This window comes from Penaeus vannamei, chromosome 28 (assembly GCF_042767895.1).
Source record: "Penaeus vannamei isolate JL-2024 chromosome 28, ASM4276789v1, whole genome shotgun sequence".
NCBI classification, from domain to species: domain Eukaryota; kingdom Metazoa; phylum Arthropoda; class Malacostraca; order Decapoda; family Penaeidae; genus Penaeus; species Penaeus vannamei.
Genome location: NC_091576.1, coordinates 13063262 through 13079972, shown reverse-complemented (window position 1 = coordinate 13079972; position 16711 = coordinate 13063262). Strand labels below are relative to the sequence as shown.

At 42.8% G+C, this 16711-nt stretch overlaps 2 protein-coding genes across 3 annotated transcripts in view; both read right to left on the bottom strand.

The window, feature by feature from the left end:
• Positions 1-3835: 3835 nt before the first annotated feature.
• LOC138867180 (zinc finger protein 853-like) lies at positions 3836-6759 on the bottom strand. Of its 2 annotated transcripts, none has more exons than XM_070141825.1 (2): positions 6194-6759; positions 3836-4610 (listed from the first exon to the last, which is right to left on the bottom strand). In XM_070141825.1, the coding sequence occupies exon 2, from the start codon at positions 4485-4487 to the stop codon at positions 4176-4178; it is 312 nt and encodes a 103-aa protein (XP_069997926.1). In that variant the 5' UTR covers positions 4488-4610; positions 6194-6759; the 3' UTR covers positions 3836-4175. The 2 variants fall into 2 exon arrangements, with proteins under 2 accessions (XP_069997926.1, XP_069997927.1); XM_070141826.1 differs by having other exon boundaries at positions 6294-6759.
• A 3078-nt stretch (positions 6760-9837) lies between these two features.
• LOC113817812 (protein lap4) overlaps positions 9838-16711 on the bottom strand; it is a 72328-nt gene continuing 65454 nt past the window's right edge. Inside the window, exons 15-16 of the mRNA XM_070141821.1 lie at positions 14681-14863; positions 9838-11554 (exon numbers count right to left, since the gene is read on the bottom strand). Of these exons, the coding sequence (XP_069997922.1) occupies positions 11216-11554; positions 14681-14863 (522 nt within the window). The 3' untranslated portion in view covers positions 9838-11215. The remainder of the gene's footprint in view (positions 11555-14680; positions 14864-16711) is intronic.

Here is a 16711-nt window from a genome sequence, read left to right as displayed (position 1 = left end):
TAAAAGAACATCAAAACACAAACATAAAATATCAATATATAAAATTGACTAGTAAAAATAAATCACAATAAGAACAAACACAAAAACTTCACAACACAGCACGAAGCTCAAGAGCTTTAAGGCGTATTATAGTTCAGATCAACTGTTCAGAGTTCGATCCACAAAAGCACAAAGTCATAGCTCCCAAGCTCGTAGGCATACCGACTCAGACGGTTGCTCTTTGTGCGCCTGGAAAATACCTCCACCAGAGGCTCGTGATCGGTCCAAACTTCAAAACGTTGACCATAGATGTACGGGTCAAAGGCTCGGACAGCTTCCACCACAGCAAGAGCCTCCAGGTCAATGACAGCATATCGTGTCCCAGCGTCTTTCAGGGTGCCGGACCAGTAGGCGACAGCATGAGGCACACCCTCTGCGTCACGCTGAAGAAAGGCCCCACCTAAAGCCTGTGTGCTGGCGTCGCAGTGCACCTTGAAAGGTCGACTGAAGTTCGGCAGGCAAAGCACTGGGTTCCTTACCAAGGTGGCCTTCCAAGCGGTGAAGGCCAGCTGAGCAGCGTCTCCCCACACGAACTTCACCCTTTTCTTGGTAAGGGCTGTCAGGGGCTTAGCCATCACCGCGAACCCCTGGATGTGGCGACGGAAGAAACAACAAGCACCCAGGAAGCGGCGGACATCCTGAAATGAACGAGGTCACTTCATGTCAGCAATGGCAGCAGTCTTGTCGGGGTTGGGTCTTACACCCTCAGGACCAACAATGAAGCCCAAGACCTTCACCTGGTGCTTGGCAAGCTCACACTTCTCCAGGTTTAGCTTCATCCCTGCGTCATTCAAAAGGGCTAGTGTCTCCTGGAGATGCTGCAGGTGTTCATTGAAGCTGGCCAATGCAACCACCACATCGTCCAGATACGCGAGGGTGTGACGTTCCAAGACAGAAGCCAAGACAACGTTCATGGTCCTCTGGAACGTCGTCGGTGCAGTTGAGAGGCCGAAGGGAAGTCTGCGAAACTGCAACAGTTGATAGCCGTCACCGAAGGCAGTCTTTTGGCGATCATCAGGGTGCACAGAGATGGCCCAGTAGGCTGACCGGCTGTCGAGAACAGTGAACCAGGTGCGCCCTGTTAGAGTCCAGCATCTCATCAATGCGGGGAAGAGGGTAGGCGTCTGGGGTCGTCACCCGAATTAGGCACCGGTAGTCGACACAAAACAGTGAGTTCCATCCCTCTTCTTGACCAGTACCACCAGTGACAGCCAAGGGCTCGAGGATGGTTCAATAACGCCTTGGATCAGCATACGGTCACACACACTGCATATCACTTCCTTCTTCTGTGGAAGCCTCCACTGTCGCACACAAACTGGGGTATCGGTTGTAGTGACGATACGATGCTGCACTCCTGGAACATGCCCTACTGCCAGCTTGTCTCCTGAGAACAGAGTTGGGAAAAGGTCTATCACTTCAAGCAGCTGCCCCTCCTGGTCTGCTGTCAGATGCCCAGGGCAATGGGAAGGGGAGTACCGACTGCCTCAGTGCCACCAGTACCTGAGTCTACAGCAGCACAGGCAGCCTCCAACTCCGTCATGCTGACAAGCTTCATCCAGGGCAGGTGTGTCCGGAAACACGAAGAAGTCCTCGTCCTCGTACCCAAAGTCCAGACATGCAGTACTGCGGTAAACATCGTCCTGGAACTCACCACAGTCCAAGAACTAGTCCTCCTTTGGGAACTCTTCTGACTCCAGGTCTGGAGTGGCTGTGGCCATCAAGCGCTCTGCAGAGGGCTTGTTGTCTGGGGTGTCAGAGGTCATCGCAGAGGTTGGGACTGTGCATGCCACCTCCTCTAGTTCCAGGAAAGAAGCATACCCCAGCACAGTACCTGGGCGAACCTTCCGTGGCTTCAGGTACGAGTTAACAACCCACACACTGGAACGGCGACCCTGGAAAGTCACAAGGGTGCGGGGAACGATGAGGCGATCGGTGCAGGTCTCAACAACGGCCAGGCGTGTGTCATGAGGAGAGCTGCGGGTCACAGTAGCAGCCACAAATTTGCCAGACCTAGCCTCTACCAGTCTCCTCAGCTACGTGGACAGGCGAGACGGCTACCGATGAAGGTGACTGCGACAGCTCAGGAGTCTCGACTGCTTCAGGGGTTTCGTCAGCAACATCATGGCAAGCAGGCACATGATAACCAGTTGTGCCCCCTCTGGTGAACAATATTCTGTGACGGCAGCCATCCAACTCCTCGTAGTTCTTGGCAGAGAGACCTTCAAGGACCATGCGGACAGGGAAGCGGTGTTACAAGTCCATTCCCATCAAGATGTTGCCAGGGAAGCAAAGACCCTCTACAACACAGGTCCAATGGGTGACACTCAGCTTCGGATGGATGGTGAAGGCAAGATCCACTTCTGCCACGGCAGGGGTCGGCTGGCCTGACGCGCTGTAAAGCTATTGAGCTGGCGTGCAAGCGGACTCCTGGTAGGCGTGTAGCGGCCTCCCTCTTCACCATCGTCACCTCTGACCCTGTGTCTAAAAAGCAGGAAAACGGCTACCCCTCCATTTCAAGGACTATCATGGGCCGTCCAGTGAACCTAGTTCTTGGCTGGCTGTTCAGTTCCTGTTGAGCTAGCACGGCTGCCCGCAAGCTTGGACACTCCACCCAAGCAGCCTTGGCCAAAGGGACACGTAGCTCTCAGGTGCCCTGTCTCACCACAATTGTAGCACTGACCTCTTCTTGCCCAGCAATCACTGGTGTGATGGCCCTCCATCCGATGGTAGTCACACCAAGGTCGCTGCCGACTTCCCATCCTGCGAGACCATCTGCGGGGTGATGTTGCGGCAGGGGTTCGAGCTGGCTGTGAACCTGTGTCAGGAACAGCGGATACAGGTGTCCCACCAACCAGCGCCGCTTGAGGTAGAAGGTCCCTGTAAAACTCAAAGCCAGGTGTGGTTGACTCAGGATATTGCCCTGGGTGGTACAAGCCCAGGACCATCCTGTAACGTGCTAGGCTGAGGTGGCCCCATCCTCAGGAGCCCGTGAACATCCGGAAGGGTGTGTCTCGCCCCAACCACAGAATCCCAGACGGCCTGGCACTTCTCGGCCATCTTACGAGCAGAGGGGAAGTCGTGCCAGAGTAGCTGTCCACAAAGCCAACCTGGTAGTCCTTCCCGGAAGGTGCGCTGCATCAGCCCCTCAGCATTCCCGATGTCTTGTGGATAGTTGCACACACCTTGCTGCACTGCCAGTTCCACTGAGCGAAAGAGGTCCAGCGGCCCCTGACCTACTGCCATCCTTGCCTGGCTAAGTATATCGTAAAAATGCTGAGCCGTGGCCACACCACGGAACTGGTCCCGGAGTTGAGCCTTGAAACTCACCCAGTCCTGGATGCTGGGGAACACAGGACTGTTTAGCACCAACCAGGCATATCCACTTACCCTGCTACGTGCCATGCGGATGTAAGCCTCGGAAGTGGCAGGCTGGGTCGAAAGCTTGATGCTGGATATCCAGGACTCCAGCTCCTGACTTCGCTGAATACCCAGGGAGGCAGGCGTCTCACCACAAAAGACGGGCACCTCATCACGCTCGCTGGCCAGTGTAGAGCGAGGACAGGCGTGACCACACAGTTGAGCTGGCACTGACTGGGAGTAGGGCGGCATACAATTCGCAGCTAATGGAGGTGCCATGTGTAGATGGGCAGGGGGCTGCGAGACTGCTGTAGCTTGCTGCAGGTGCAGCCTATACTGTGTCGACTGAGGCAGCACTGAAGGTTGCAGATGAGCCGCAGGCCCGGTACGGCCCCCGACAACATGGGTGGTGGTAGCTGCAATCCGGCTGCAGACGAGGAAGCTGACTCTCTAGAGGTAGCAGTCGTAACCCACTGGTGCCCTAGGGTGTCTCTCCTGTCTCCTGCATCAGCATCTGGCTGGCCACCCAACACAGGAGCCAAGTACGAGGCTACAGGTGCAGGACGCTGTGTACTTACAGTCACAAGTGGAGGCAGACGAGGCGGCTGCTCAGCGACCTCCTCGCTACGAGGCTGAAGGGTTGACAAGGGTGGTAGCGTAGCAGCAGCGGCTGTCACCATCCCCTCGGCAGCGGTGGACAGTGTGGGCTGCTGGCTTTTCAGGAGAGTCGCCAACGCCTGCATCTGTGACTGCAACTGCGACTGCATCTGTGACTGCAACTACGACTGCATCTGTGACTGCAACTGCGACTGCATCTGTGACTGCAACTGCGACTGCATCTGTGACTGCAACTGCGACTGCATCTGTGCCTGCATGCGGGTCAGCTGGTCCCCTATCTGCGCACCCAGACGGTCCATGAGCCGGGCTTCCAATTGGGCCAGTTGTGCTTGCGGCAGTTCCAGGACACTAGCCGCAATAGCCCGGGCATCAGGCAGCACACCTCCCGAAGCCATGGGTGGTGCGTCCTCAAGTCCTGCGTCCTCCGGGGTCGGTGGGCGAGACCTTGGCTGCAAGGTCTTATTGAGGGGCATGGCAGGCAGCAACTGCGAACTGTAGGGCTGTGAAGTTTGCGACCACAAACTATACTAGGCTGGCCCACAGCCCTCCACGTCACTGCACTTTGGGCACGACACACTGGCAGTATACCAGCACCCCTGCGGACAAGGACAATGCGTTATTCACTAAGCACAGTTCACATACACAGGCACCACAGAAATAAATAAAAGGTAATTGTTGAAGACCGCGACGCACCCTCGCAGAGACTAAGTCGAAAAAAATGATGTTTTTCTGCATGAAATCCTATGATTTCACCGATTTTCGGCGTTGTTTCTTTTGCGAATGAATCGTTCAGGAGATCGAGTACCATTTCTCCATCGACGATCTTGATTTGATAGTCCCGTTAGCAGGGGAGGGCATGAAGTATATCAGGGAAATTATGGGGTAAAACAAGCTTAAATAAGAAGAATAACGATCAAAAATGCGTAAAACTAGCACAAAAAGCGCTTAAAATCGGCCAATGAAACTCTACGGATGTAACCGCCATATTTGAAAGTTTACGGACTGACCCGAAATAAATCAAAAAATCTACGGGAACCCAACCCACATTTCGGCAAAAAATCTACGGGAATTCACACGTTCCAACCCCCAAAAACGTATTGACCAATAAACCAACCAACCTAATATATCAATATAAATTGTCGTGACTAGGCGTGCCCTTCGGGCACTGCCCGAGGGGAGGGTTAATGGGGGGCAAGCCCCCCAACACCCCCCAGGACACATTCTCTCCACCACGGTATGTACGGCAAGACAGAGCTGCATTCACACCGTAAAATAATAAACCAAATACCTTTATATCCGGAAACGTGAAACTTTCGTTTCTTTGTACTGTTGGGATTGCTTCGATTTTAATCACCTTTTTCGTCCTTTGGAGCTCTTGATGGGCTCAGATATAAAACTGGGATGGTTACTGAAGTCGAATTATTCTCCGATGCCACTGTAAAGGTCTTAAAAAAGAACCCAGAATCAACACAACATTGGAAACGCAACATTTCTCACCGGCTTTCAATCTCGAAATGAGCGGTATGGTGAGCTGTCAACCTGTGGCTGGCGCAAGAAAGTGTGAAACACTCGATGCGCAGGATTCGATATGAGGGTATAGATAAATATAAAAATATGCAATTGAAGTATAATAACATTACTAAAAGACTTTAAAGGTATAAATGCGTACCAGCAGACACAGATAATTAGCCAAATATCGTTTTGACAAGCGCGTAATGATACACGGACTAGTTCGCGAACGCAAAAATGCGTTCGTGGGTCAGTGTCATGTTTTTCCTAGCAAGGTAAACAAGCTCATCGACTTTGAATTTGAAAGGCGACCGCGCGTTATATTTTCGTCATTTAGCGGTGACTATAAGGCCGGTGCATCTTAAACTATACGCTATCCCCTTCTATTTTTCCCGCTCTATAAGATGGCGGTGTCCATTTTCCTCTATCTACGCGCGTCGCGGTCTTCAACCTCTACCACAATAATAAGTAAACAACTAAAATCGAAAAACAATAAAATGAAATCCAAGAAAAGCAGCAGCAAAACCTGCTACAAATAATACCCATTAAAGTTGAAGTAAAAAGCTAGAAAAAACAAGCCCAATAAAACAATAAAATTACCCATAAGAGTTTAAAGTTGAAAATAAAAAAATACTAAAAACCCATGACATTTAAGTAAAACAGAAAATACCATAAAAACAAGGCGTGGGCATGGAAGTAAACAAAACCCTATCCCTCGCTCGCCACCACGAATCTGTAGCGTGGTTAAGTGTGGGGGCACCGACACTCACCCTACTACAGGAGCTGACGAGTGATCCTCGGACCGTAGAGAAGATGTGGGCATGGGCATGGGGAAAAGCCGGCCATTTCTACCTCCTACAGGAGTGGCCATAAAATCTGTTCATGTGCACGCCTTTATTCACGAAGCACTACTGCTACTACAGCCTCGAAATCACAGATGAGGCACGGGAAAACACTTGGCATCAAGGTAGCACCGCAGTATATCAGAAAATATCACAGCACAAGAAAATCCAGAAATCAGGAATCCATCCCAGCCCACACTCACACCTCTCCACAGTCAAGGTCACCCGCCAACTGCCTTCTGTGGCGACTCCATGGCGCGTCACGGTAGGGGTAGCCAAGTATCCAAATTGTAAGAGGTTTGAGTGTGGGTTAAACGAGCTCCTATCGAACCCAAAACTTACTATGTATACTTCTGGAGGTGTGGCGTTTATAAAAAGGGCAAGGGCTTGTCAAAAGGGCATCAGAAAAAGGCATTAAAATAAAAAGTGAACACCCCAAGTGGGCAACACGACCACTCGTTCGCATAAGCGAATCCATGAATCCGGGCGCGTTCGTGTAACAAAATACGTAACTACAATATTATTTATATTTTACCCTGTAATTTCCCCGGTACCTTTCATGCCTTCCTCTGCTATTGGGACCAAGATTATCGCTAATGGTGGGTGGGTGGGTGAGTCATGGCACAATTTCGATATATTTGGTTGGTAGAGAGAGAGGAATCCATCGACCCAAAAGCGTCGCAATTGGTTATGCGAAGGTATTCTGTAAAATTACCAAATCATCAAATGGGAAAGATACATTTTGAACTTAAGAGAGAATAGCAAACGGAATACGAAGGCCGTTGAGGATTGACATAAAGCCAACCTTTCATCCTTTTAGCACGGCTCTTACACTTGAGCATGTGGATAGAAAGGGACGAAGAGAAGGAAAAAGCAAGGTAGAGAAAAAAAGACCTTGCAAAATTAATTGAGACGAGGGTTAATGTCCAAGGTAGAAGTGGTCCCCTACCTTGGGCCTCGTTCTTCGTCTTCTTATGCTGCGTTCACAACTCCTTGATGGACAAGATGTTTTGACCATTCGAAACCTATACTTTCTCGTCCGACAAGTTGTCCATCTCGTCCACCTCACCCTCCTTCGCATCTGGGCGAACAGGACGAGATGAAGTCATTGTAGCATTTGTATGTAAGCATGTAATTTTATTGGGTAATGGGTAATTTTATTGCCCTTTATTGATGTTATCAAAGGGCATTCTAGAGTTTGTCAGGTGTAGGTAGGTTAATTATGCATCAAAGGAGTTGTAAAACCTATGTTGCGAGTGAAATAAAAGACACCGGTATGATGAAACAGTTTAATCTTTACTTTCGAGTTGGTTGCATTCTGGGCAGCAAAGGTCTTTGAGGTTCCGAACGCGAGCTGACCGCTTTTCCGTAGCAGTATTTCTCCAGTTCTCTAAACACCAAATAAGAAAACGAATATAAATAATAAAATTGGACAACACACTATCATAAACTGATAAATATTAGATTACATTTACGATGCGTAGGATCAGAGTCTAGTGACTAAGATTCCCTGCATAACATTCTTGTTTATTGCAGTGCATAAAACATTATACAATAATTACATTACCATGTCAATAATATAACATTCAGCAACATAAAATGCACCTGCATCTCTCTGTAGAAAATGTATTAGATGTGTAACTTAGAAAATGCGACATATTCTTATTCAGTAAACGATTTATCTAAAAAATATAGGACTATTCATAGCGAGTGTGTTGTAGGACTGAAGGTTTAAAGTCACTCCATGGGACTGTGGTTCTACCTTTGGTGATGCCCAGCTGGAAGACCCAGCTGACGTGACATCGAATAAAATTTCCGCCTCGATGGCCTTCGGTCTGCAACATCATATCAGTTCATACCAATGGTTTCAGCATTTTCTTGTTTGATTTATTTGAACATAGGAAAATATCTCAATAATGTTTTTTACCACTTTTCTTTTATATTAAACCATCTGTAGTCATATAAAATTTAAAAATACGGCCTTCCGATGAAAATCCCGTAGTGACGTCACCACCTTTCGGTCATCTTTTGTTTCCGTTTAGCAGACAAATATCCGTTGAAATCCAGCCCCGGTCCTGACAAGTTGTCTGAACGAGCACGACGTGGAATACTGAAAGTAGCATTATCCCCATACGACAACAACAGGCACAGAATTCGGGGTGGGTGGGCTTGCGCTGCATTTCACGCCTTGCTACCAATCTCATAAAACAACCCCTTAGTTTGAAGGACATACTATGCTAGATCCGCGTTGTAGCAATGTTACAAAGTGGAGCTACACCTCACTTTTGACTGTAGTGGCATTTGATCTTATTTTTATTAGTATTTTTGTTATTACAGCTTTGTTTAATTTTATATCGTTGTTATTCTACAACCAATATCATTATCGTGATTATATTGTTTAGCACCACAATCAATTATAAGCACTTGCATTGTAATTTATTGTTTTTTATTATTATTTATTATTTTATTATCATTATTACCATTACTACTATGTTTTTGCTGCTGCTGCTGCTGCTATTGCTATGCATTTATATTGTCATAACATTCATTATTATTTTTGTCACCATAATTCTTATATTTAGCTTACCCAACATTGTTCAATGAAACTATTGTAAACTTCCTCACAGCTCTGGAAGGACTTGACATTTTTGTATTAATGGTATTTATTTGTAGTTTCTAATTCATTACCCATATTTATGTAATATCTTCCAAACGATTACTATTATGAATAACTTATATTTGAACATATTCTTTTTCAGTTTAATTTGTGTGAATTGGGGTGTGCACTTGTGATACATTTCTTTTAGTGTATTGAATCATCAATGCAGTTACTGTCACATTTTTCTATCTCCCAAACTTAGAGCTATTGAATAGAATGTTAATGTTTGTTTGCAATGTCTTTCTCTTCTCCTGTGTTTGGTATCTCATGTGTGCACTGCTTTTATGGTAACTTATTTTCATTATTTTGATTATCATTTTAGCATTCATTTGCCAAGTATGAGATTTGTTTCAGAATGAATTGTCCAAACAGTTGGCTAATGGACATATAACTGAAATTTAACTTGCAGCACCATAATAGTTATTCTATGGATAAACTTCTTTCACTGCAATCGTTTGGGCTTCTTTGTAACAGGGATTTTACTGGCATAAAAAGAGAAGCATCTGAAGAGAGCATTCCAGTATTTGGAGAAAGTTTTAAGTTCTTAATCATACACGTCCTTATTTTGGAAGATCAATCTGTATGTGGCATAAAAATTGGGTAATTTAGTTGTACTCCAGCCTGTTCGGTAACAGAAAAAGCTTTTATACAAGGCAGGAAACATTTTCTTATATCACTTTTATACAATTGCCTCTTGGTAACCTTAGTATAAATTGAAATTATCTGTTGTTGACAATGTCCACTATTAATAAATAATTTCCTACAATCATCATTTCTCATGTAAAATCTGATGAGTATCAAAGAAAACAAAAATTCACGACTTATCTGGTATAACTCTTTATTTACAAAAGATTATCTTCGTATGTATGAACATAGCTTGCTCACAGTGCTAGGAAAAAGCTGCACAGAAAGGAGGACACTTTGATCAATCACAGAGGCAGTATAATTCTTTTTACAAGTTCTCTGGAATCGCCAGTGGACCCGACATGTGACATGTTATAGAAAAATTACACTATGGGTTCTTTTCTAGGTAACCTAAAACACTGCAACTGTGATAGTCCAAAATGACAACTTTACAATTCCATAATTACAATCTAAACAATTAACAGGTTGATCTAAAAACAAAATCTTAAAATTAGAAGTGAAATAACCATAACTGATTAAAATTGGCTCACTCATAATTCCCGGTACAAACTACACGACAGACTCTGGATGTTCACATGATATTGGTCAATATAAAATCCTTACAAAACATCTTAAGAACTCTTAATAACTATGTTATAATTGTCTCATTCAATATTTACACCTGCATTCACACATATGAACTCCGACAATCAGAATATAAACTATTGATTGTATATCCACATTAAGGAAACAATTTTTTTATAGCTTGCATCAACATTCACCGAACAGTAAAGCTGCTTGACAATGCTTTAGAGCTACTGGCTAAAGCTTTGCAAACTTTCCTTAAAGATCTGATGTAAAACGACAACAACTCATGCCTGTTTAATCATTACCAATCATAAATGCATTAACAATCCATCCATTAAAATGCTTTAAACAGATATCTTTCATATACGCTGAATCAAGTGGTAACTGATTTTAAGGCAATTATGTTTCCCCCTTTTCCCCCTCATTTTCAATGATCATGTGATAAATGCCAGGTCATAGTAGTTAAAGCTAATGTTACATCAATCATTTCAAAATCATTTGGCAACCCTTTTTAAAAATGACAATAAGTCACAAAACATTTTTAAAAATTGGATAAAAAATGTGCCCCAAATAATTCAAGATCAGTGCCCCATAAATCCTCTTTCAATTTCTGCATGAAATGTGACTAATACAGTAAATTTTCACGATCAGGAATCATTTTCCAACTGGACAACACAGAAAAAAGCTATGATATGTATACTCCTTCAAGCACACAATCACTGACCATGTCACAGTACCACATAACATTCACATTCTACTGCTTGAAGTTTTAGGTCACCATAGTTTAATGTCGTCGCAAGAATTGGAGGATTAAGTCCTTTGTAGATTGTTAGCATTTTTTAAATATATATGTATGTATATATATATATATATATATATAGATAGATATTACAATCAAATCACAACTGAAGTATATTTTCTTTTTTCATCTTTTTTTTCTTTATTAAGATGCAGACTGAACGTGAATGGAAATACCCCTTTAATATTTACTATTTGCATTTTCATCTGGAGTTGTTTGAGGTAGAGGCATGGAAACATCATGGTCCGAGTCGTCTGTTGACATGGTAGCCCCATCGGCTGCAAGCTGGTCATCAGTCGAGTTTCCAGCAGAATGTACACCATCATCCAGGGACTCGTTGGCTTTCACCTTTTTTCTGTGGCTGTCCTGGTTATCACCATCTCTCTGTCCTCCAGTCTCATGTGCTTCCTCTCCCTCATCATTCACCTTTGTTGTTTTCATTATCGCATCTGAATTTGTGTTCGCATTTTCGCAGTCAGTCAGAGAAAGAGTCATTAAGGTCTCCCGACAAGTCTCCACCTGGAAGAACATATGAGGAATTTGTTAATATTACACCAAGCACAATATTGTAAGAGCACTAGATGCTTTCTAAGACATGATATAATAGAAACAAAATTAATGGCAATTCTTTTCTCCCTATTTTCCTTACATTTACAAACAAAATCACTGAGCAATAAATACAATGCATAACAAGAAAAAATCAAATGAAATTCTAAGCAATCAGTTTCTATTCTGTTAATGAATAGATTATCTTCTTGATACTTCATATGGAAGTGTATGTTATTCTAATACTACAGCAAATGTACTACGATTATGAAAACTATAATGCGCCAAATCTACAGCCTGTTCACCGACTTTCAAACCTTTTAGAGCACTGATTCTAAATAAGCGGCTTTTTTATTGTTTTAAGCAGGGAAAAATGACAACTACAAGCTCAGAAGATATTAATCTATTCTATCTCTAAACTATTAATTATTTAGTTACGCTCTGCATTTATTCACATGGAAATAACAATAAACTATACTTACAAACATGCAAAACAAGTAAAAAAGACAAACTAACAGTTTTATGAAATACTAGTTACTAAATACAGTACTTTAAAATATAAAAAATACATATTCACAAACATAATTCAAAAAGCCATACAATCAGATCTAGTTTCAGACCTGTTCTTGAGCCGTTTTTTTGCATAAAGGATATACAGAACTATTTAACACTTTTATATTATAATATGAACTACAGATAGATATACATTTCTAGGAACCAGTAGGTTAGATAGCATAGCAACATTACATCAAAATATTTTAAAAATAAAAATAAAAAATAAAAAATAAAAATTTAAAAAAATAAAATTTAGCAAACAGAAAAAATAATGTACAAAAACAGAAAATACTTGCTATCAGAAAACAGGCAATGTATATGGAATAAATCTGATGAACAGTTCACATAATAATGCCATTCCCTCAATTAATGCTTTAAATGTTAATGAATCAGCAGTGGAAATTTATTTGTGAATGAATAAACATCTGCTTATTATAATTGCATATGACTTTTTCTTAAATATTCACAGCATCTTGCTTAGGGTACTACTTTGCATATTTTGGTTTATTCCATGTGTTACTAGTATAACTATTTCTCAAAAGGTTTTGATTTTCATTATCAAACTGAAGATGTAAAAATAAAATGCGTCTTTAATTACAGTTAAACTCATCAGCTTTAGTTTTAATTATCAAACAATAACTTTTAACAATATTCTATCAATCAAAATAATTTCAAAAACAAAAGAAAGGAAAAACTAAGGGTTTGCCAAGAAATCTTGAAGATGAATATTGTCGAAATAAACAAACACATGATTAATGAAAACATAATATTTAGAAGTTTCGGAAGTTCTGACAAATCATAAAATAAAAAATACTTTAAAATTCAAGATAAAACCTAGTGAAAAACAGTAAGGAAGAGACAAATGCAGTGACTGTACATAACAATAGTGGCATTACAGAGAAACCTGAAAAAGACACAGAAATATCACTCACAAAGTGCAGACAGAAATGGGGTGAAAAGATTTAATTAAACAGCAGTACAATATACAGAAAATACATTGTGATTCAAAGGCAAAAATACAAAGACAAAGTGATCTTAACCAGCAAGAAATAAAGGAGATAAGTTTCAGAATAAACAAAATGGCACTACATTATGAGAAAATTTAGTAAAGTACAAGCTACTTTAACAAAGAGGAAATACAGAAAAAAGAAGGCAAATAAAGATTTGTTAGTGTAAATTTCATGTGCATATACATAGCAATGGTGGGATTACATCAGTTGTCAAAAAAACTGAAGCTGCTGGTTGACAAACATTGTCACTTCAGTATCTGATTAAAATATCTTGTTCTGCTCTCCCTTCACATTATAAGCTGTTCTGCTATATATAACACTAATATGTTGTATGACACAAAATGTACACATGCACATGTGGTTATGTAAATGATGCAGCCTACATTGGTCAAAATACAAGTCATTGGAGCAACTCATTTTAAACCGATAGTTTACCAGATTCTCATCTTATTCGATGTATAACCAGGTTCATTAGTAGTCCAATTTATCATTCCTGTTGTATATAAAAAAATTTTACTTTAATTAAAACAATTTAAGATTCTGAAGAGACAATTCGTTTTTTAAAATTGCAGACCGCCCCAACAAGCATCCCCGCCAACATCCCAATGGGGCAGAGAGCCATGACACTGGCTCAGCTTGCTGGAGTGCTGGTGGCGGATTGGCAACATAACAGCTGAAGAGGTTTATGTCCCAGAGTCTGTGATTTAGAGGAGAGTGCAGCGGCCAGAACACAGATGTTATGTGGCAGCAGCCCACAGATCTGTGGTAAATGCACTTGACCAAGGCACTATCATAGAACTCTTAGGTCCTTTATATACATATACTGTAAGATCTGTTGGTGCCACAGTTGGAGGGTGCTGGCAAGCAGCTATTGAGGGTGATGTGGTTGTCCAGCCTTCATCACAGTCTACAGTTGCAGGTGGAAGAGGAACAGCTGCTTCTAGTCTTGCTACCAGGTGAAAAAAACAACAACTTGGCAACTGGACGCAGGCTTAAGAAGATGTATAAAAAAAGAGTGGGGCTACAATATGCCTTTAAATAATCATTCCCAAGCACGCAACCTCAGTTCTAAGGGCTAGTTGGAGAGGCCTTTCCCATCTGCTCTTTGATCTTACTTAAATACAAGTGTCTGAAATAACTTTCACAAACAGGAAGAGGGTGTTACTAACTGAATTACATTGAGAAGTAGCAGGAAATCAGGAAAAGATCTAATCCACAATCAAACTTTGTTTTTCATCAATGAGCAGAGGAAAAGATTTCAGTGGGTCAGCTGCTGATTCTAACATTATCAGCCTACTTTTGCACTGATATTTGCATTTAGGCTTGGATAATGACTACCATCTCCAGCTGCCTCACTCAGGTGACTAGGCATTCAGGGCACTAATAACCAAGGTCTATGAAGCTCATACTGTTAGAACACTATGACCTTCAGTTGGCAAGCCTTGACAAGGTGCATCCAGTCCTAGTTCCTAAGAACTCTCTCTCCTCTTAGCCCTACACTGAGCTTCAACTATCACCGGTGTGTGAAGGTCACCTCACGCTCTATGATCCGCTCAACGGTCTCCGTGGTCTGCACGCTCACAATCCCAGTGTCGGGGTCGACAATGGGTACAGTCTTGCGCGAAACTTTCTCAGATACGACGCGGTCTCTCTCAGCTATGGTCTTCTCACTTGGCTTGGTGACCACTATCAGTTTGGACCACTTGCGACCCACACTCTGGTCCAAGGCAATACAGCTGAGCAAAACTACAGCACCAAAAACTAACTCTTGCAAACAGTCAAGTTTTAAAACAGAAAGTACTTAACTGAGTTGTCAAACAAAACTAACTGAACAATTACAGCTACATAAATAAACAATACATACAACTACTTTACAAAATTATATCAAAACATTACTACTAATGTTCATACTTATAATACATAATTACAAAACTAGCATATAAAAAAGGCTAGCTGAAGAAAACCTCACTTACATTTTTATGAATGAACTTGACCTCACACTCTCACTGTTCCTTTGATCTGTCAGGCATGCCCTCTCTCATTCTCTCCCATTCTATCTTTCTCTTTGCATCTTTCCTTCTCTTGCCCTCCTTCTTTTTGTCTTTGCTTCTTTAATATACATGTATAAATGTGTGTGGTTGTTTGTTTGTGTGTGTGCATGCGTATGTTTGTGCTTGTATGCATGTGTGTGGTTTTGTAGGTGTGTGTGTGTGTGTGTGTGTGTGTGTGTGTGTGTGTGTGTGTGTGTGTGTGTGTGTGTGTGTGTGTGTGTGTGTGTGTGTGTGTGTGGTATTGTGTGTGTGTGTGTGTGTGTGTGTGGTATTGTGTGTGTGTGTGTGTGGTATTGTGTGTGTGTGTGTGTGTGTGTGTGGTATTGTGTGTGTGTGTGTGTGGTATTGTGTGTGTGTGTGTGGTATTGTGTGTGTGTGTGGTATTGTGTGTGTGCGCGTGGTATTGTGTGTGTATGTGTGGTATTGTGTGTGTGTGTGTGGTATTGTGTGTGTGTGTGTGTGTGGTATTGTGTGTGTGTGTGTGGTATTGTGTGTGTGTGTGTGGTATTGTGTGTGTGTGTGTGGTATTGTGTGTGTGTGTGTGGTATTGTGTGTGTGTGTGTGGTATTGTGTGTGTGTGTGTGTGGTATTGTGTGTGTGTGTGTGGTATTGTGTGTGTGTGTGTGGTATTGTGTGTGTGTGTGGTATTGTGTGTGTGTGTGGTATTGTGTGTGTGTGTGGTATTGAGTGTGTGTGGTATTGTGTGTGTGTGTGTGTGTGTGTGTGTGTGTGTGTGTGTGTGTGTGTGTGTGTGTGTGTGTGTGTGTCTATGTGCTCGCGCACATGTTTGTGCTCATATGCATGTTTGTGGTTATGCGGTTGTGTGTGTGTGTGTGTGGTATTGTGTGTGTGTGTGGTATTGTGTGTGTGTGTGGTATTGTGTGTGTGTGTGGTATTGTGTGTGTGTGTGGTATTGTGTGTGTGTGTGGTATTGTGTGTGTGTGTGTGTGGTATTGTGTGTGTGTGTGGTATTGTGTGTGTGTGTGGTGTTGTGTGTGTGTGTGTGTGGTATTGTGTGTATGTGTGGTATTGTGTGGTATTGTGTGTGTGTGTGTGGTATTGTGTGTGTGTGTGTGTGTGGTATTGTGTGTGTGTGTGTGTGTGGTATTGTGTGTGTGTGTGTGTGTGTGTGTGGTATTGTGTGTGTGTGTGTGTGTGTGTGTGTGGTATTGTGTGTGTGTGTGTGTGTGTGTGTGTGTGTGTGTGTGTGTGTGTGTGTGTGTGTGTGTGTGTGTGTGTGTGTGTGTGGTATTGTGTGTGTGTGTGTGGTATTGTGTGTGTGTGTGTGTGGTATTGTGTGTGTGTGTGTGTGGAATTGTGTGTGTGTGTGGTATTGTGTGTGTGTGTGGTATTGTGTGTGTGTGTGTGGTATTGTGTGTGTGTGTGTGGTATTGTGTGTGTGTGTGTGTGTGTGTGTGTGTGTGTGTGTGTGTGTGTGTGTGTGTGTGTGTGTGTGTGGTATTGTGTGTGTGTGTGTGGTATTGTGTGTGTGTGTGGTATTGTGTGTGTGTGTG